Source organism: Branchiostoma belcheri, unplaced genomic scaffold (genome assembly GCF_001625305.1).
Source record: "Branchiostoma belcheri isolate BF01 breed outbred unplaced genomic scaffold, Haploidv18h27 scaffold104, whole genome shotgun sequence".
NCBI classification, from domain to species: Eukaryota; Metazoa; Chordata; class Leptocardii; order Amphioxiformes; family Branchiostomatidae; genus Branchiostoma; species Branchiostoma belcheri.
The window spans coordinates 139,971-161,178 of record NW_017802425.1 but is presented as its reverse complement, the minus strand read 5'-3'; the positions used below and the strand labels follow the sequence as shown (position 1 = coordinate 161,178).

Below are 21,208 nucleotides of genomic sequence, written 5' to 3'. Positions count from 1 at the left end.
ACTTTCCTACTTTTCAAAGCATTGAAAAGGTATAAGAATTGTGATAAAAAGTTTTCCTTGGCCCTCCCCCCGCCTTCTCTTATTTTTCCTTGGCCCTCCCCCAGCCCCTTCTCATTTTTCCTTGGCCCTCCCCCCGTACGCACCGGCCCTCCCCCCCCGGTAAATACCGTAGGGTCCCTAAGCCCATCTGTACTAAGTTTGCCATATCCTAACTTTATTTTCGTGTTTCTGTCAGTTTTCCACCCATACAAACATTTGCCATTATAGCTAGTAAAGGTTATCTCTCTCCCAGCTAAGGAGGGCTACCTGACACCTGTTCTGTTATTTGACTGTTTCTTGTTAGAAAGTTTGATTCTCAGGCAATCATTTTACAGCCCTATTCTACTGACTGTTTCTTGTTAGAGATGGATGATTCACAGGCAATCATTTTACAGCCCTATTTTATCTCCCATTGTGTGATGTGATTGACAGCTGTCAAATCTGACCTTGGCTGCCCTTACAGCAGGACTGAGATGAATGGCAGCCTCTGTAACAGGGAATAAGAGTGTGAATGCCCAATGCAGTGTCAAAGGTGAAGACCCCCCCCCCAGAGGAAAACAAGTTACATGTACATAAGGTTAATATGTAATGTTTATGATGTACATAAGGTTAATATGTAATGTTTATGATGTTCTTAGTGTTCTGTTGACCCCCTTATCAATGTGCAGCAGACCCAAGATATTGCAATCAGGATAATGCAATTTGAATACTCTTTTCCTGTTTCCAACAAGATTTTGTGTTGATGAGTTCTCACCTGTGACCCCTAGAATGGCTGTTGAAGGTCAAATGCTGCCACTGTTGGAAGAGGAAATAGACAACCTTGGTGACGTCATGTCAGCTATCAGGCTTGCCAGGCACCATGGGATAGAAGTAAGCCCACTGCAACTTTAAAATAACAGATATTGTGCTATCATTGAGTCAGAAAGGAGGGACGTCATGTTTACAAAATTATTTATGTGTTTTGTTTTAAGTGTAACTCTAAGTGCCAACTTATGACTTTTTTTCCATTCATCAGATTAAGAGGGCGAAGAATCTTGATGATATCAAATTGAGTATGCGCATCCATGTACTCAAAGTGTTACAGGAACATGGAAGGACAGAGAGAACAACAGATGTGAGTAAAAGGATAGTAACTAATTTAATATCTGTCAGAGTGTATTTGGAAGGGTGGAAATGATTCAAGTTGGGTTGTTTTCAAGGAGGTGGGAGGCTCACATTAACTGATATTATAGATTTTAGCTTTAAGTTAGCTACTAGAAAGTCTTGACAAAATATAGTTGCCCCTGAGGCTTGCACTTGGGACAACCTACTTCCAGGGACAAACAGATGTTATTTGTGGAAAATGACATGTCAAGTTGAAAATAGCTGGAATTCCTGCAGACTGACTGCAAATTATACTATTAGGCTCACCCCTGAGGCATTGCCAAAAATGGTCCACGAGAGCAGACAAATGTACGATATGGTCTATGTTCACCCTGCCCAGGATGCAGTGGCTGTTGTTGCACGTTTGATAGAAGCTGACGTCACCAGGAGGATAAGTCTGGAGGGGTTTTACGACACGGCTGCAACACTGATGGAGACTCTGGACACCAACATTGAGCACCACCTAGCGAGGGACGAGTTCACCATGTACTACAGGGACAAGCTAGAGACGAAAAAGGCTCAACTAGCAGCTGCTGACTGCCCAATTCTAGTTGCTGGTATGTGTTAAGTCTATAGATTGGAAAGATGGGAACTCCCAAACTACAAGAGAAAGGTTACTTGGGCAACTGGGTAGATTTTGAAAACCTAACAGTATGCAGTTGATTCAGTAACTGTTTTCTTGTGTGTCTTATAACTTGGATGTCTATTGGAGACAGTTATAAGTCTCAGACGATGGCTGAAATTCAAAATTCAAGTTTCATTTTTTCATCACAAATTTTTCCTTTTCCATCAACAGGTGAAACATCTGCAGGAAAAAGCAGTCTCCTGAATCTACTCCTGGGACAGGACCTGTTACCTTGTTCTCACCTGTCCTCCACATCAGTCATCTGCAGACTGAGGTACGGGGTGAGGCGACGGGCTGTTGCTATGACCCTGGACGGAGTGGAGAAAGAAATCCCATTGGAGGAAAACTCAGATCTAAACGTGCTGTCTGAGTATGTGCACAACAAGCAAAGAGACCAGCCGCTGCCGTATAAGAGTGTGGACATCTATCTTCCCATCAACTATCTGAAGGTATTTACATGCATGTGTAGTGAATGTCCTCAGGGGCAAACCTTACAAGAGATCTAGAGGTATTGTCAGGGGACAGACTATTCATTGACAAGCTACTGTATGATGTAGGCAATTGGAGCAATAGGATGGGCATTAGAATGGTTTCTAGAAAGTCATACTGAAATGTTATATATTCCTGTCTGAAAAGAATTGTAGAGTATTTATTTTTCAGAGTGGAGTTTTCCTGGTGGACAGCCCAGGTATTGGGGAGAGCCCAGCTATGACCAGTGTTGCCATGGACTATCTCAGTGAAGCCTTTGCCTTCATTTATGTCATCAATAGTGCAAGTGCAGGAGGGGTACAGGAGGACAGGGTAAGTAGCGTGTTCACCCTTAAAGCCACATTATGAAATATTTTGGTCTCAAAATTTGAAACCACTTTTAAACACAGATGTTATTATCTCACACTTCTGACATTCATGGTTAGTGCAAAGCATGCAGTCCACACAAGGCAAAATGATGACACCCCTGCTCCCCTTTATTTTTCACCTGCACAGCTTCAAGCCTTGCTGCAGGCAGTTAACTCCAGGAAGGGTGAGGATGACCGCCCTCTGTTTTCACCTCGGTCTGCCATCTTCGTCTGCAACAAGTGGGACCTCATTCCTCCTAGTGAGCGAGAGGCTGTGAAACAGGACACTATAAGGTATACGGTTATATAAAACTATAATTAGTATAATACCCAGTCTACTTTCTTTGTCATCACTGACTTAACTATGTTTGGAGAGACTTAACAGTACCTTTGACTGGCATTTGTATTATAAGCATACATGTGAGTTATTATAAGATCTACCATAATCTTTCCATTTTCTCAGGAAACTGAAGGCCAGCTGGCCAGGGTTCACAACAGACCAGCTGTTCTTCCTGTCCACCAAGATAGCAGCAGACATCAGTGTTGCAGGCTATATGGCCTCTGATTTTGTCAGGCTCTTGAATGGAATAGAAAAGCTGCTACCCATCAGCCTTAGGTCTAAGTTGCAACACCAGTTTAGGTAATACATGTACCTCACTGTGTGTATTGTGAATACAGGTGCTCAGTTGGAATTGAAATAGTTTTTTTTTGAGGCACCATAAACCTTTTTTCTCAAAGTTTGATTCACCATATTTCTCTCCTATCTGTCAGCTTTCTTAGTGCTGTCATTTTTAATCACGAGCAAACAAATAAACAGTAAACAAATAAACAAAAATTCAGCAAAAACTGGCCGTAATGGGAGTTTACTTACTGTAATTGTTGACAGGTGGCTGGACTACCTGGTGGCCAGAGTTGTGTACCACTCAGGAGTCTATGTGCAGCAGGCTAAGTCATCCAAGGCAACCAACATTAAGCTGTACAGGGAGACTGAAGTCAGACTAAACAAGTTAGAGAAACAGGCAGGACACATCATCGGCAAGCTGCAGGAGTTCCTTCAGGACAGGGTTGAGGAAGGTGTGTCACTCACACAGGATTTCTTCATGCTATAGATTATGTTGACATGTTTAAGTCATTCACAATTTTTGATACATACACTGTAAGTGTTTGCAAACAAAGTCACTTGTAATGTGAAAAAATCTGTTGTCGGGGCTATGAGTCCCTTTGTATTGGGCTATGGTTAAAGGCTAAATTGTACCATAGAATGTGGTGCCTTCCATACTTCTTTACTAATTCGGCATACGGAATGCTGGCTCAGATCAGATGGTGGACCACTTATTTTGACACTAGCTGTCAAGGTGTGTATGGAGGTCCAGGATACAACATATTGGACATGCATATGGACCTACATCCTTTAGATTATTTTGGGCCACAAAGAAAAGCTTAATGCAATCTAAGATATTCTTGTTCATACCTGTAGGTGTTGGCCACCTGCAGTCTGTTCTTCAGTCTGCTCATGTGCAGCGCATGATGTCACAATGGGATGAAACAGATCTACCTAACGGTGAGGACTGGGCTGCCCTGGAGAAGGCCTTGGAAACCAGAATCAGTGAACGTCTGGCGGCCATTTTGTCCCAGGAGCACTTCGACTCCTACTTGATGGACCTTGAGTCCACTATCACTGATGAGTTCCGCAAGGTATGTTATTCAGAAACAACTTGATCTGCCCTAGCTATCTGTCTTAGCAATATGTACATGTACCTGGCCATCATAAACAAAATGATCTCAATCCAGATTCAGATCACTGAAGAGATAATCTTCCACTGGTCATGACAGAGAAGACAGACACTCACTACAGATGTACTGTAGTGAGTGTTTACAGGTTCATTATGATTGTATCTGGGAAATTCTCATTTCAACATGCACATTAAACAGGGACCACAGCTTCACATCCTTTTCTAAGGATTGTGACCCTTTACAGTCTTGTGCATGTCGGGTGATCAACAACAGCCGTGATTCAAACCTCCTCTTGGTCCAGGGTCGCTAACCTCTTGGAATATGCATTCTACTAAAATTAACATAATGTATCTGCATTAAATGTCAGTACTCCACTTTGAAAAAGCTTATTGATATTATCATAATGGTAATATTTCATATTCATCTTTGTTTCCTTTGTACAGGAGTTTAGTGTTGTTGTAGCATAATTGATTGATTGATCGATTGATATGTTAATTGATTGATTAATCCTTGATATCATTCATCTTTGTTTCATTTGTACAGGAGTTTAGTGTCATCGAGCAGCAGCTGTCATGGGTAGAGCATGCCCTTCAAGGGTCGCGACAGGATGATCTGTTTTACCTTCTCCATGATGAGGAGTACACCACCAAAGTCCACTCCATATTCAACCTCTCAACAGGTGAGATTATGATTGATAGATAAACAAAATGTATGTATTTAAATCATGAATGCATCATTATCTTCATAGAATTCCTGATTTCATGTATATCTCAACTGAAGGCTGTATCAGTCCCATGAAAAGTGTCACTAAAGGCTGTATCAGTACCATGAAAAGTGCCACTGAACGCTTAATCAGTGCCATGAAAAGTGCCACAGAAGGCTGTATCAGTACCATGGAAAGTGCCACTGAACACTGTATCAGTACCATGAAAAGTGCCACTGAACACTGTATCAGTACCATGAAAAGTGCCACTGAAGGCTGTATCAGTACCATGGAAAGTGCCACCAAAGGCCCAATCTGTACCATGAAAAGTGCCACCGAAGGCTGTATCAGTACCATGGAAATTGCCACTGAAGGCTGTATCAGTACCATGGAAAGTGCCACCAAAGGCCCAATCTGTACCATGAAAAATACCAGTACCATGAAAAGTGCCACCAAAGGCCCAATCTGTACCATGAAAAGTGCCACTGAAGGCTGTACCAGTACCATGAAAAGTGCCACAGAAGGCTGTATCAGTACCATGGAAAGTGCCACCAAGGGCCCAATCTGTACCATGAAAAGTGCCACTGAAGGCTGTATCAGTACCATGGAAATTGCCACTGAAGGCTGTATCAGTACCATGGAAAGTGCCACCAAAGGCCCAATCTGTACCATGAAAAGTGCCACTGAAGGCTGTATCAGTACCATGAAAAGTGCCACTGAATGCTGTATCAGTACCATGAAAAGTGCCACTGAAGGCTGCCTACCTACTGCCTACCTACTACCTACCTACCGCTCCACCGCATATCAGCTACTGCTGAGGTGGGCCATCATTGTTCTCCATCTGCCTCTATCTTGCGTGGCTCGTTGCGTCCCCTTCACTCGCAGGCCATCACTGCAAGGTCTCTTTCCACTGTTTTTCTCCACGTCATACTTTGCCCGCCCCTCTTCCTTTTTCCTTGTGGGCACCACGTTAACACCACTTTTGGCAGTCTTTGTCTTGGCATTTTAGATACGTGGCCTAGCCACGTATCTGAAGGCTGTATCAGTACCATGAAAAGTGCAACTGAAGGCTGTATCAGTACCATGAAAACTGCCACTGAAGGCTGTATCAGTACCATGGAAAGTACCACCAAAGGCCCAATCTGTACCATGAAAAGTGCCACTGAAGGCTGTATCAGTACCATGGAAAGTGCCACTGAAGGCTGTATCGGTACCATGAAAAGTGCCACTGAATGCTGTATCAGTACCATGAAAAGTTCCACTGAAGGCTGTATTGGTACCATGAAAAGTGCCACTAAAGGCTGTATCAGTACCATGAAAAGTGCCACAGAAGGCTGTATCAGTACCATGGAAAGTGCCACCAAAGGCCGAATCAGTATCATGGAAAGTGCCACCAAAGGCCCAATCTGTACCATGAAAAGTGCCACAGAAGGCTGTATCAGTACCATGGAAAGTGCCACCAAAGGCCCAATCTGTACCATGAAAAGTGCCACTGAATGCTGTATCAGTACCATGAAAAGTGCCACTGAACACTGTATCAGTTCCATGAAAAGTGCCACTGAACGCTGTATCAGTACCATGAAAAGTGCCACTAAAGGTTGTATCAGTACCATGAAAAGTGCCACTGAACTCTGTATCAGTACCATGAAAAGTGCCACTAAAGGTTGTATCAGTACCATGAAAAGTGCCACTGAGGGCTGCATCAGTACCATGAAAAGTGCCACTAAAGGTTGTATCAGTACCATGAAAAGTGCCACTGAGGGCTGTATCAGTACCATGAAAAGTGCCACTAAAGGTTGTATCAGTACCATGAAAAGTGCCACAGAAGGCTGTATCAGTACCATGGAAAGTGCCACCAAAGGCTGTATCAGTACCATGAAAAGTACCACTGTAGGCTGTATCAGTACCATGAAAAGTGCCACTGAAGGCTGTATCAGTACCATGAAAAGTGCCACCAAAGGCCCAATCAGCACCATGAAAAGTGCCACTGAAGGCTGTATCAGTACCATGAAAAAGTGCCACTGAAGGCTATATCAGACCATGAAAAGTGCCACTGAAGGCTGTATCAGTACCATGAAAAGTGCCACTGAAGGCTGTATAAGCACGGAAACCACCGAATGATGTTTAAGTACATGTACCATATCCAAAATTTGAATCATGAAGTTCAATCTTCATTAGTGCTGATGACAAACTTGATATTAATGTTAACACTATGATATTAAATGGTTGTTGAAATGACTAATGACACTAATGGCTGTTTTTGTCCAAACAGGTCAGAAGTTTGCCATTGGTCTGATGTCACCAATATGGCTGCCGGTGGGGATTGCTGTCAGTGCTGTAGTTGCAATCCCGGTGTTGGCCTACTTGGACATCAAGGCCGTACGAAAGAAACTGGCCTCTGAGAAGCATCTAGCTGTCTACCGCGCAGACAAGGTGCAGTACATGCAACAGCGTGTATCAACTGCAATGCAAAGGTTTTCAGAGAAGGAAAACATGTGCCAATATGTCCAGGCTAAATTGAGGAATACCGCGGACTTCCTGGTCAAACTGGAGAAGATCATCCCTGCATTGATCGAAGCTGACCGCTCACTAGTTTCAAGTCTTCAAAAGGAAGAGAGAAGTAATGAACAGCTAATGCTGACCTATCGACCCATTTATAAGACATTTATGAACTTGCAAGGACTCCTGAGTGCTTTTGAGTACCAACATGTGCGTGATTATGACATCTCCGAGTCCAACATCACACAATCTGGGGTGGAAGTGTCTGATGGGTTATTCAGCATGCTGTACAGTGTGAACATCCAGAGAGAATCCACCACAGAAGTTTTGTCTTGCAAAGAATACAGGGCTCGTCTTGATGCCGACAGTGCAGCAACAATCAAGAAAGAGGAGGAGTTCCTTAGGTAAGTTGAAACTGAGCAACAGGAGTATAGCACTTTTCTTTCCTTTCAAAACCCTTTTCTTGTAAATTTTTTATCGGCAAAAAGAATGCCAATTACAAATTTTAGAATATCTACTGACTATTATTTGGTCTATTCCTTCACAAGATATGCTTACATGTATTTCTTTATGCCAATGTTATCCTTCAAGACGGGTAGATCACAAGAACATTGCAGCACTTCAAGGTGTTGGTGAGAGTGTGAGACAAGGAGTAAGGCACCCAGTTTTACTACTTGAGCAGCTGAAAGGTTCCCTCAGAACAGAATTGCAACATCCATTCCGGATTCCAGGTAAAAACATCATTTATTGACTGTACCTTAAAGTTTGTTAATCTGACAGACATACATGATGGTGTTTTGGTCTACTTTAAGATCCTCTGGCTGATACATGGACCTTGATCACATTAAAATTTGAACAGCAAATTTTAGTAATGTCTTATTGGCATGTTGATCTATCTGTTTCATTTTGACAACATATCTTGGCTTGATTCTTGCATATTTCAGTCTATTACTCTTCCAATATGTACACATATAAAATTATATAATATATACATTAAATCATTGGCTAACTCTGGTTCATTGGTATTTCCATATAGCTCTGATGAAGAGCCTGTATGCTATCCCAGAAGCCAAGGCCAAGGTTATTCAGATACTGGAGGGGCTGCTCTACTTACACTGCAGGGGCTTAGTCCATGCTGAACTGTCATTGGATACTGTATTGGTGAGGGCACATCAAACTAACAGTTCATGACTGCATTGCCTTTCTAAAGAATGCAGTATAATTGAGACATGCATGAGACTTCTGTCTTACTTTCTGGTACCAATGGTAATAGTTGTTCAGGAAAAATGATATCAAAGATAATATCTTATACAACAGTGACTTTTTTTATAAGAAGATCTAACTAACAATTATGGTATGTACAAAATAAGGTTAATTAAACTTATAGATAAGGAAACTATAACTAACTAGAAAGGCCAATATTTGCTTTGGAGCAAATACAGCAATGGGTTCACCACATTTTACGACATGGCAGGGAAAGAATGAGAAACACAAGGGAAAACAATGATTTACATTGATATAACTATAATATGAAGTAACATACAACTAAAACTACAGTTGGATAGCTATTCCCTACTTTATTGGTTAGGATTTTTAATTGCATAATGCAAACTGTTGATTTTCAAAATAAATAAAAAACGTTCATGCCCCGCATTCCAATGCTGGAGCAGAAAAGCTTGAAATACCTACCAAAACACTTGAATAAAGACATATTGTCAGTATGGAAATGCTCTGTGCAGGTGTTAATCAAGTTAAATCCCAACAGCCAATCAGCAAGAAATGCTCTGTGCAGGTGGAAATGCTCTGTGCAGGTGTTAATCAAGTTAAATCCCAACAGCCAATCAGCAAGAAGTATAGAGGAAAGCTGCATGCCTATTGGTTGATGCCCTGCATTCCATTGTGATGACTCATGCCCAGACGTGATAAAGACGGCACACTAACACAGTAATACATTTGCTATAACACAGCCAAAAAACACAAATAAAACCATTCTAAAAGCCTGTATCACAAAAATTTAAAAAACGCCTAGGGGTATTTGCCCACTGTACCTCCATACCAAATTTCAGGACCTTAGGCCCTAAAATGAAGAAGCTGAATCCATTTAAAAAATGGCAGGAGAAGAAGAAGAAGGAGGAGGAGAAGGAGGAGAAGAAACATCAGAAAAAGCAATATGGGTTCACCACCACTTCGTGGTGTGGTGAACCCATAATTATTAACTAACTATTAACTATGGATATAGTTAATTAAAGTTATAGGTTATAAGGTTATAACCTTGTTAGTTGTCCTATAAATGGTTCCTTGCTATATGTGCAAAGTTTCATGTTTTCTCTCTATCTAATGAAGTCACTTAACTCAGTGATCACTCTGCTTTGCAACAACTGTTGCACCCGCAGGTATCCATGGAAGGTGAAGTAAAACTCACAAACATCGGCCTTCCTCGCTATGTGGCTGCAACAAATGACACAGAAGACGCCATGTTGCCATCTGCAGTGTACCTCCACCCGGATGTTCTGCAGAAGGGTGGTCATTATGAGTCCTACTGCGACATGTATGGACTGGGACTCATGATGTGGGAGATATGGTAAGTCTTTAATCCTAACTGGCAGAAAATTTGTCGCAAAACATGGTTGCTTTATTTCTATGTCATACATTGTATGTTATTTCTTGTCATAATGTATGTATTTGTACAGACACCCCGTGAATACAAATTCAAGAAATTTTCAAAGAGCCTTGTACAGGAACAACTTAATTTACTGTGTGTTACCAGAACACCTGAATTTACGGTAAAGTTTTATTGGTCCTCCTAAATTTACCATTGAGCATTGACAGCATTGAGCGTTGATCCCCATGCAGACCCTCAAGAAACCAATGTCTGTCTGTCCACATATCCCACAGGTATGGGAGAAGAGTCTACGATGGAGAAAGTCTGGCCCACCTCCTGTCCACCCTGGGAACAAGACGACCTGGTGACAGCATTGGAGAACCGCCTAACAGCCACTGGAGGAACATCATGGAGGCCTGCTGGGCTGTCCTCCCCACAGACAGAATGGAGGCATCCCAGTGTCTACGACAGATGAGAGCTAGCTCCCAATGCCATAGTCCATGACTGTTTAAATTCTTTGTTCAACATTTATAACTGGCATACTAGGATTTCATTTCCTAGACATGATTTAAACACTGATCTAACATGCCTTTCCCTTCTGCCCTATCTGAATACTAGTATATGATTATCACCTGTCACTAAGTATCTAGCAGATCTCACAATATGTTTTGGAGTCTGGATCCAACTTTAAAAGCCATGCCTGAGTGTACCAGTCAGTTTGACATCTCTATATCACCTCAGCCCGTCAGGTTTTCCATTGATAGATGTATGATGTTTACCTGCTGTAGTGACCAATATTCTCGTTAATTTTCGAGGTGCGGTCTGAGACAGACACGCCTTATAATTCTTGCCCTGGGGGACTCTAAGCCTTAACAACATCCCTGGCATTATAGACAAACAAGGGAGGGCAACATGGATTTCTCATTGATACAATCAATGTTGTATTTCCTCGCTGTTTAAGCTCACACAATGTAGCCAAAGATTGCAATCTGACAACACCACATTCCAGATGTAATATCTCACAGCTACAAATGTTAGTAAATATTAGTAGAATAGTTTTAGTAAACGCTATCCTAGTCTGTATGCATAGTGAGAGACAGTTCGTGAGCATGATGAGAGACAAAGTCCTTCTCAAGGCAAGACAAGAAATAATTATTGGGAGGAATTGGAGCACAATGAGACATTTCCATTTCGTGTTGTATTGTATAACTGTTTTCTTTCTATAATCAATATTTAACTGTCACTGAGATGTCGCAATGAGATGTTGCAATCTTACAACCTGTTCACTCCTGATTACAAGGAAAAAATCAAAGACAAAAGTTAAGCATCATATGTCATCTGTGGTGGTTTATTCCTAATCAACACCATGTACTTCTGATACCATGTCTCTCCTGATGAAGCATACATGTAGACAATCATTCTCATAGTTTCAAAAAAGATGACACGTTTATGAATACATAAAAAAACACAAAACTCGGTGATGTAACTTACTTCATTCTGTCATGGGTAGAGCATTCTCATTATATAGACGATTCTATCATTAACTTTCGTTTTTGAGGACTCGTACTCCGTAGAGCGTCGACTCTCCTTTCAGTTCCTTCATTAGGTCTACCTAACCTTTTTACACGTGCAAACCCAATGCTGCTCACTTCTTGTTCAGACTCACACCTTACTCTGTTGTTTTGTGTCTGGAGCAATGTTGTAGGCTCAACCGGCCCGACCTCTGTCAGTCGGCCTATCCCATAGGATTCCAGAAACATTGTCTTTTCATAGGCTATGAGAGGTCGATAGTTTCTGTTCAATTTTTTCCATCCTTTATGTGCTTTCATTGTTTCATTGTTCCCATCTGGTTCACACAGATGAAAGCCACATTTGTTTAAGCCTTCTTCCGAAAAGACATTAACGTTCTCGTCCGTTGTATTACTTACCCCGGTGACGTTACTCTGTACCAGGGTGCGTCGTTTTCTGTATTTGTCCGTTATGTTTTTCCTCCTTATTGTGCAAAATTTGACAAGAAATCGCCCGGCCTTCGACATCGTCTGCGAATTTTTGCTCTTTCCCTTCTTCCAGTGGTTCGCGTTCTGGTCGATCCAGAAGGCGATTCGCTCGTCCGGCGATGTCCGGTCGGTGGGGAGACAGGCGGCGGGCGAGGGGCGCACATTGGCCGGCGGCCATGTCATGGTGCACGTGTCACTCTCCGACTCATCGGTAGAACAAGTGTCACAAGTACACGTGTAACAGTAACCTGTGGAGCCGCTTAGAGTGTAACTCTCTGTCGTGCCAAACTCACTAGAGGTGGCAAGGCTACTGCACTCATTACGTGTATCTCTGCTACATGTTCTCGTTCGAATCAGACTCGGATCCCCGATAGCTCTGAACTCGCAGGATTTTTCTTCCCAGGACGTCTTGGGGGGAACCGTTGCCTCCTTCAGTCTCCTATGACAATTCTCACAAGGCTGGAGAATTTCTGCGATAAAACAAATGTCCGACAGTTCCTCAATGCTGTCTGACAACTCGCCCGAAGTTTGAAACGCCAGTTCCCATGACGTTCCATCTCCGCTTGACTGACTGTGTGAACTCGGTGAGGAATGGGACATTTCCGACTGTACACCGCTTTCTGAATTCTCTTGCCAAACACACGGTATCCCACGACCTGGTATGACTAAATCTGTGTGACTTCGTGACGGACTCTGCAATCTGTTTGAATATCCAATTTCTGAATAAATGTCCTGCTCGTCATCTGCCGTCGTATTGGTGTTCCTAGAGTTAGAACTGGAACTATCCTCTCCAGTACCAGTGTCCAATCTTGCATCAAAAGTCCCTGCCTTACCGGTACAACTAGTGATGTAATCTTTGCCCTTACCTCTTTGCCTATTGAAATAAGAGTCACTAGAAGACGACTCACTCGTGAGGTTCTCATCCGACGACTGCGACATGAACAGAACATCGGTGTCGATGTCCGCCGACTCCAGAACGGAGTACGACATCGTCCCAGACGACGCGTCGACGGACGAACTTTCCTCCGTCCCACTGTCCGCCTTTTCAAATATGTCTGTGTCGTCCTCCGAGGTCCATAGTGTGCCATTCTTACGGGAGTTCCACCACGAACGCAAGTATCTCAACGCCATTGTTGTAAGAGGCTCGCCAGCAACAAGACAAAACTGCAGAAACCTGACTGGCCGGTAACACTGTCGGTACGACCACTGTAACGCAGCTGCGGAAATGCCTCCAACCCTTCAATACTACAGGCGGTATTTGTAAGGCATGTAGTGTCTAGTGTTACTAGTCTTCCTGCATGGCGTCAACTTGGAATTTTTGAGCGCAGACGAGCCAAAACAACAGTAAAGAGAAGCTTACTTCAAAAGCCGGCGTTTCAGGCTAACTGTTGTCACCTGGTATAAACATGCACTTACATCTTCTAGCGTCAAAGGAGTTCAGTTACTCAAGGCGCTCTCTCGGAGTATTGGTACTTTTTCTGCCGTCAATACGCATTGTTCTTTGCTATGATATGACTTTGTAAGGATCCAGATAAAAAGCGTTTGTATGTCTGGAGAACACACGCGGCCCCAGCTGTCGCCGATGAAGTCGCCCGCGGTTTACTTTTGACTGGCACGTTCTGAGTCGCGACGCTGTTTTGTTTTACATGTACAAAAATGTACGCACGAGTGCCCGAGACTCCCGTTACCATGTAACTCGTGAACAGCAAGTACGGCAATAAATTCAGCACATTTGCGAAATGTCCTCTTGAACACGCGACATATACGGGATGGAAGTTCACAAACCTTCTCAACCTTCTTCAATCCGCAGTTAAGCGTATGTAGTTAAAGATGCAACAGGTTTGGTGCAACCACATTTAAATGGTTCGTTCCCCGACCGACTGAACTCTAGTACTGGCGTATTTCTAGCTTCTGTGCACGCTATCTACTCCCGATAGGCTCTCTTGAGCCAGACTTATAGAGGTATGTGAAAATGTTGTCTCTCGTCCCAAAAGGCTTGGTATCCACGGAGACAGAGATCCTCAGTCGAGCTAGGTTTGCAGCCGTATCTATGCAGACGATATCCTGTTCTGCGGCGGAGGCGACGCATTAATAAGTCATTTTGCTACCCTATTGTCTGGAGTGGGGGAGGCGTAAGTTAGTATTCCTTCTGCTTCAAAGGGTTTCGTCAGCGGATTGTATCTTTACACAATTACCTTTGTGTCACTCAGTTCTCATTTTTGATACTAGTATCCAATGGTTTTTGACGTCTCTTACTAACATGTCAACGTCCATTCATTCAACTCATGCCTAGAACCCGCTTTCAGAAGAACAGTGACAGTGACCGTTCTTACGTCTTCCCATAACCACGCAATGAATGCTGAATCCTTTGTACGAGCTTGTTCTTCCCGCCTTTCGGAGACGCTCATTCACTCACGCCAAGCACATTTTTGAAGGCCAGTGACAACGCAGGGGACTTTTAATTCTCCTACGGACACATCCTTCTCCTATTGACACAGCTCCAGGAGTTTGGGGTGGTATTGGGCTGGTGTACACAGTTATTATGTGCGGAGATCCTGGGAGAGCTGGTAATTGTACGGCACACAATGTAACGACAGAGGAGGAGTTCCAAATCCCAAGATAATTAGAACTGGTTGACTCTCTGATGTTATATGGCGTAAGTAACGCACTTAGTGTGCTCCCTCTGGGAGGGACTCGAGAGGATTATCTTATTGTTACACCTGTGCTGTTTGCATTGGCACACCTCAGAGCGCCAGGCAAATTTACAGAGTGTGACCAGGGGTGCAGATTGTCGCGTCGTAAATGTTTACAAAGAAATCCTGTCGTTTGTTGGCGTACTGTTTTGTGGTCCACTTTTAGGGCTGTTAACAACCATCAGAATATCCCTTCGGCAGTTAAACATTGTCATGGGGAAAGCACTTCGTACTTTGATGGTATCCCGTATGTTTCGTCCTTTTTGACGCTCGTTGGACGAAATTTAAAGGCTGAGAGAATCTCTGAATCGTCCGTTTGTAGTCTCTTGCTCGGAAACACTGCCTGGAGTCTACATGTAGAACATTGCAGAAGACATTGCCTTTGCAGAGGGAGACTCAGTCTTGATGGTACATTGAAGATGCGACATTACCTGAGTTTTCAAACATACAATAAAACATGTCAGTGGGTGGTCAGTAAAACGTGTATACATAATAATACATGTATGTAAATGGGAGTGATCAACTCTGAACCGATTTTATACCCACTACATGTATCAATGTTCGAGATTATAAAGAATAGAAACTTTTGGCAATATCGCCTAATGGCGTGATAGCTTCTAATACCTCATTCTTATAAACAGAATTCTTAATCTGTCCAGAAGAGACTTCGCGTTTTAAGTCAGCTCACAACATGGACAGAAGTTCCATCTTTAACTTCACATTAACGACATCCCCATTGATCCCAACGTCTACCCACATCATGCATGTCCCTCGCCTTCCCGTGATGATTCGTAACGGTGCGCACGGCTACCCGTTATCTCTATCTGTAACTTTGTAACTACCAGGTACACAGGAAATGTTGGGTATTGTGACAAGAGAAGAAAATAACACTGTATTCCATGAAACACGCAGAAAAGGACGGCATTGTCATGAAATAAGTACCACGGAAAACTGACACAAATGTGTTTATCTTCACTTTTCTCTATTATTAGCATGACGCATTGCGACGTCACAGACCTAGCGCTAGTTCTGGGATATCTGCATTCTGATTCTTTCACCAGGTTTTATAGTTCTTAGTTTGTTTTGATAAAGGTCCGTCCATTTACAAAGCAGGTTTTGGGAAGTGCGTAATGTTTACTGATGTAAGCCCCGGTGTTCATCAAACCTTTTTGACGACGCCTTCTGAATGGACCCCTAGCCTTTCTGACAACAAGGTATTTGTACATGGTTGTTCCAACAAGACCCCATACGGTCCCCTTGTCCAAGCAGAGTAGTCCAAACAGCTCCCTAAGTACCCACTTGTTTGTTATACCACCAGAAGACGTGTTTGAGGGCGGCATACTTGGAGGGATAAGTGACGTTTTTGATTGTAAAACGATTTCAATGCTTTATGTTTTATTGCGGACAGCGCTATGAGCCTAAGGTATAATACCAAACACTTGACATTCTTACATCGCATCGCCTTGGTGGGAATATTTCATGTCCCTGTCCTTATGGACGAGAAAGGCTGTCTCGACAACGCGGAACCTGTCGTATCCTCAACCGTACGTGCCTATCTAGTTCGGATCCTGAATATGTTAGGGTTAGGATCAGACACGGTTCTAGATAGTCTCCGCGTATCCAGGAACGTAGATTTGGCAGGGTTCTAAATGCGCACCGACTATCCAGAACCGTGCCTCAGATTGGTTCTGGATAAAGCACGGTTCAGGATACAGCCGTTTTCCCTCTTTCAAAGAATCCACAATGTTGACGGTTGTTTGTACTAGTCATAAGCCGCACAGTGAAACTTTGTACCATTCACGAGAAACTATACAGAACCACCTTCTTTCAGCATCGTCCTATTGATCCCTCTGTCCTAGTTTAGTGATATCTGAGACTTTAACCTTTTACTTTTTTATAAGAATAATAACACACCTATCACATTTCACCACATACTAGGCTGAACAACAATTGATATCTATCTTAAGCACAATACTGCACGCTGGCCATTTCCTGAACAGGTGTATACTGAAGGCTCTACAAGACTTAGCGCTGAGAAACATTGTTTTGTCCTAAACGGCAGTTTACTTTCGCAATTTGGAACAATCATGAATTCCTGGGGCAGAATTACAGGAAGAAACCAAATGATGAGTCACAAATGTAATATTCAAACATTTGAAACACTTCTCCGATAAATAATGCCCTAGCTATTTAAAACGAAATTAGAAATGACTGAGAGCTACTTGGGCTAAAGTCTATTCATCATTTAAGAGAACACTGGAATTGTCATAATTGGTGTGGCGTGAAATTTCTAGTACACTAGAGATGATGGTAAACATCATAGCGACACCGCTGATAAGCTGACAAATATACATTCTCATCTGAGAGAAACGACGGAAATGTAAGAAATGAACACTGAAATGAAATCAAACAAACGGTACACACCAACCTGAACCGCCGTTAACGTTATAGAAGAAAAATGACTGGTACTTTGGTTATGTAACATTAAGACTGTAGCTCACGGATTAATTAACTGGTACAATTCCACGCATGCAAACACAGAAGTCAGGAGAATGTTACCTCGCGTGGCAACCCCGTAGTGTAGTATTCTGGGCGTCCTCTGCTGAGAGCAGTCGCCTCGCTACCGTGGACAACACAAACCAGGACAGGGTAAACACGCCGATGTGGTTTTGTTCCGCATACACTGTGATGGACAGGACAAACAACGGGTCGTAAGTTTCCCTTTATCTCACTTATGCGGGAACTCTAAGACTTCGGATTCTTGTAGATGACATCATAACCAACTCGAACAAAAAGACGGGATCTTCTCTTCACAACCTGTTTGAACAAAATAGACAAAAGACAAGATGATATATATTGACAATATAACGTCAGTGTACATGTATACGCCACAAAAATACGACATTCCGTATCTCAGTAAGTAGTTAAGGGTATTATAGACTTCATAGGAGGAGCATTGACATAGTACTCTCGCATGTCTTACCATTGACAAGAACATAGTTCCCTCCGAGTAAACTTATGCGGGTAGACTCACAGGGAAACGAGGAATGTCTCCATAAAAGACAGCCTTTTTCGGTGTTTTCTTTGTGGCCTTCCCTTTGCAAGGCGTGCCGACCATCAATGTGGATTAAGGTGTTCAAAACACCTGCACAATGTTCGGCAGGTGAGAGATTTAGGCCACGTTGACAAACAAGAAAGCCACCCGCATCGGCCCCCAGTCGTGCTATATTACCGTACAAAAGGAACTGTGTCACTTTTACAGGCCCCAAAAAGCAATCCAAACAGCCAACCATGTATTGGAATAACATAACAAGTATTAAAAGAGAGGCGATACGTGTTTTATGCTTTATGTGTTGTTGCCAAACTTCCATGGGTCTACCAGATACGGCCTTAACTTTTCTTACGTCTCGAAAAAGAAAAGAAACTGATCGATCATGAGAAGATTTTCAGAACCGGCTTTCAGAACCTCAGAACCACGTTCATAACCTTCCCGCCGACCACCAACCAACCAAAGATGGGGGCAGCCTGGTCAGATTTAGGCCGCGCCTACATGTACGCCTACTATTTGATACGAATCGAATGAGTTAAATTTGGGTCAAAAACCATGTCCCGACCACAGCTGGCCTACTCCCAACCACCAGCCAACCAGTACCATGGCCCATCCTCCAGTGCGCTCCCGAATGTTTTAAACATTTTGAAACATTCGGCTGGCGAAATCGAACATTAGCTCACCGAACACCTGCCAACCACTCCCGACCTATTCCTACATCCTGGCCATGGTTGGGGAAAGTTCGACAGTGTTCGGGAAGCCATATTTGGCTATCTGCGACAGGGAGTAGACGACAGGACCGAACTGATTGACAGCCGACTTCGTGCAGAGATAGTGACATGATGCATGCGTGTGTGTTTGGAGACGGATACCCAGTACATACCGTGCCCAAACATCAAGTTGACTTACCGTTTCATTCAGCGCCGTCCCAATCGATATCGTGTGATGACTGTCCATATACTATGCAACCACCTGCAGTGTGCTGCGTCAAAAAATAATTCGGAAGCGGTCTATTAATCTGTTCTACATCAGCCTTATTATTTATGTGAGGTTACATGATTTATGTATGAGAACCATTATTCTTTGTGTACGACCGGTGACCGTAAACCAAAGATTAAGTTGTCAGTTTGTACTTTGGATGACAGACAGCTGATTATAACACGCTTCATTACGTACAGGCGAGGAGACGATCAGAGGTTGTGCTATCGTTCCCTCATGATTTACACACCTGGATTTACAAGCTAAGCAGCAAAAACTTGAAGCAGTGATCAGATATGTGCAACAGAACTTTTAATCCAACTTATTCCATATGTGTGTGTCGGCCTCCTATTGTGACTTAGAAGTCAGTTGAATTGCTAACATTTAATTTAATCAAACGAATCACCAATCAGATTGCGTGTATAATGAAGCGTAGACTATGTATGGAATGGACGGTGCACATTGTGTGGGACACCGACACGCTCACGCAAAGCATGCCAAAACACTACATACCAACAGATACCAACACTAATGAATATACTGCCAGATTTTCATGTGCCTTTCTTTACCTGGTGCAATAAAATAACACCAACATTAGTCATGAAAACATAATGGGTGTATCGATATATTTGACGATGTACAAATGAAGTTGTATCAGTCATGCAAGTAAGTACTAGTACTAGCACGAGATACATTGTAAACATCAGACGGGCAGACAGTACGTACACACACAGGTGAAAGATCAAACAGGAATGTCTGATTTTCAACTACACTAAATACGCCGACGCCAATAATATTTCTAGACTGAGACAACAGATTTTTAGAGGGAGGGCAGACACACCCAACGTATTCGGCTTGTCCCGAACCCTGTCCAAATAAACACGGTGCAAACATACCTGTGGTCTCAGGATCAGTGCTGGGCCCAGCATGATTCGGGCACCCTCCCTGCTAGATCCCACAATTCTTAGCGACTCTATACAGACCGTAAAACAAATTATGCAGCTGCAACAATGTGATTCGGTCATTTGTAAATAAACAAAGGGGGAAATTGGTCAAGAAATGTCTTTGACCAAACCTGCCGTCCACCCCAACTGTAGTACCACCCTTCCTAGATCCTACTGATTTGATTCCTTCCATAAAGTTTCCTGACTGATATCGATCCTCCCATTCCACAGAATGGAACGACCCTTTGAAAACTAATGAAGCACAAATCAATGTATTTGCCCCGACCTTCGACGGGGATTGGTTCGTGTAAATCACTTCACCATCATTTAACATGTCTCTTCGCCTTCTGTCTGTCACGGAGTCAATGGCGCGGTTCGGAGCAGTGACGGCGTTTTTGTCCGGGGATTAATCCAATGGGACGTGAATCCTGCCGCAGGTTTACGTGCATAGTGCCACTATTGTGTGGGATCAGGCGAACAGAATATCTATCTATATATGTGTGTCTATATTTTTTCTTCCATGCATTGTTTACTGACACTTAACGTTTGGCTGCCGGCTAATAAATCTTTACACGTTTAGGCGATGGTGATCATGATAGGTATGCAGCCACTATTTCAAATTTATTACTTTAATTGTAGTTGTAAGTAGTCCGGCTGGAAGTCAGCATGCCATATAACTGCTTGTATGTAACTGTCCTGTCGTACTCTCCAGTTCCCCCACTCCTCAGGAGAACTGTGAAGTAATATGTCCAGCTGGTCACATTGTATGTAATACCACCAAACCAGGCATTATAGACTATAATGAAGAGATTCCTATACACAAAACATACGTAAACAGACTGTTGTCCTTGCGTGACCGACGTGACAAAGCCCTTATCACCTGTCCTACGGGGGAAAACAATCAAAAATCCTTTCTTCCATTTCCATGACCCAACAGTAAAGGGCGGTCCCCTATCTTCACTGATCAGGTAGTCAGTTCCTGTCCAGAAATGTCTTGATTTGTCTAACATCTCCGACTGGACAGTCTCAAAATTCTCATAATATTTCGACTGGGAAGAGAAGTTTTAAACTAGCAAATACCTCCGCTGATTAGGTTTTAGATAGAGCCTTGGAGAAAAGCCTTTTAAATCCTGGACTTCAGCAGAGAGGAAATACTTGGCTTAAGGTACAAAGGTCTCTGTAGCTTCAGGTTATGTTCTCCTTAATCCCATACATAACGAGTTGCTGATAGAGTCTGATAGGTTCTTAAGGCCACACACTGAGAAATTGATCCAGCAATGAGCCACAACTGATCTGCTAGATCACATCTGATAAATGCATCATCAAAGAAACTATTGTAGTTTTAGATTCTCAACATCATCCTATT

The 21,208-nt window shown here is 42.9% G+C and overlaps 2 protein-coding genes across 5 annotated transcripts in view; one reads left to right on the top strand and one right to left on the bottom strand.

Moving 5' to 3' along the window:
• The window catches only part of LOC109476704, a 14,301-nt gene extending 2,790 nt beyond the window's left edge, over positions 1-11,511 (top strand). For 2 of the 3 annotated variants that reach the window (XM_019777711.1, XM_019777715.1), the window contains exons 2-17: positions 503-571; positions 807-909; positions 1,055-1,153; positions 1,523-1,739; positions 1,979-2,256; positions 2,468-2,608; positions 2,792-2,937; positions 3,107-3,283; positions 3,530-3,717; positions 4,121-4,338; positions 4,921-5,056; positions 7,353-7,983; positions 8,171-8,310; positions 8,616-8,740; positions 9,973-10,160; positions 10,475-11,511. In XM_019777711.1, coding sequence (XP_019633270.1) covers positions 558-571; positions 807-909; positions 1,055-1,153; positions 1,523-1,739; positions 1,979-2,256; positions 2,468-2,608; positions 2,792-2,937; positions 3,107-3,283; positions 3,530-3,717; positions 4,121-4,338; positions 4,921-5,056; positions 7,353-7,983; positions 8,171-8,310; positions 8,616-8,740; positions 9,973-10,160; positions 10,475-10,685 — 3,012 coding nt within the window. In that variant the 5' untranslated portion in view covers positions 503-557 and the 3' untranslated portion in view covers positions 10,686-11,511. The remainder of the gene's footprint in view (positions 1-502; positions 572-806; positions 910-1,054; positions 1,154-1,522; positions 1,740-1,978; positions 2,257-2,467; positions 2,609-2,791; positions 2,938-3,106; positions 3,284-3,529; positions 3,718-4,120; positions 4,339-4,920; positions 5,057-7,352; positions 7,984-8,170; positions 8,311-8,615; positions 8,741-9,972; positions 10,161-10,474) is intronic. The other variant, XM_019777723.1, reaches the window with a different exon arrangement.
• LOC109476726 lies at positions 10,714-20,016 on the bottom strand. 2 transcript variants are annotated; one of them, XM_019777740.1, is made up of 3 exons: positions 19,795-20,016; positions 17,431-17,554; positions 10,714-15,302 (listed from the first exon to the last, which is right to left on the bottom strand). In XM_019777740.1, the coding sequence occupies exon 3, from the start codon at positions 13,307-13,309 to the stop codon at positions 11,702-11,704; it is 1,608 nt and encodes a 535-aa protein (XP_019633299.1). In that variant the 5' UTR covers positions 13,310-15,302; positions 17,431-17,554; positions 19,795-20,016; the 3' UTR covers positions 10,714-11,701. The 2 variants fall into 2 exon arrangements, with proteins under 2 accessions (XP_019633299.1, XP_019633291.1); XM_019777732.1 differs by lacking the exon at positions 19,795-20,016 and adding an exon at positions 18,830-18,855.
• Between the last annotated feature and the right edge of the window lie 1,192 nt (positions 20,017-21,208).

Coding starts and splice junctions, on each gene's coding strand:
- LOC109476726 (XM_019777740.1), bottom strand. CDS start 13,309: ATGGCGTTGAGATACTTGCGTTCGTGGTGGAACTCCCGTAAGAATGGC.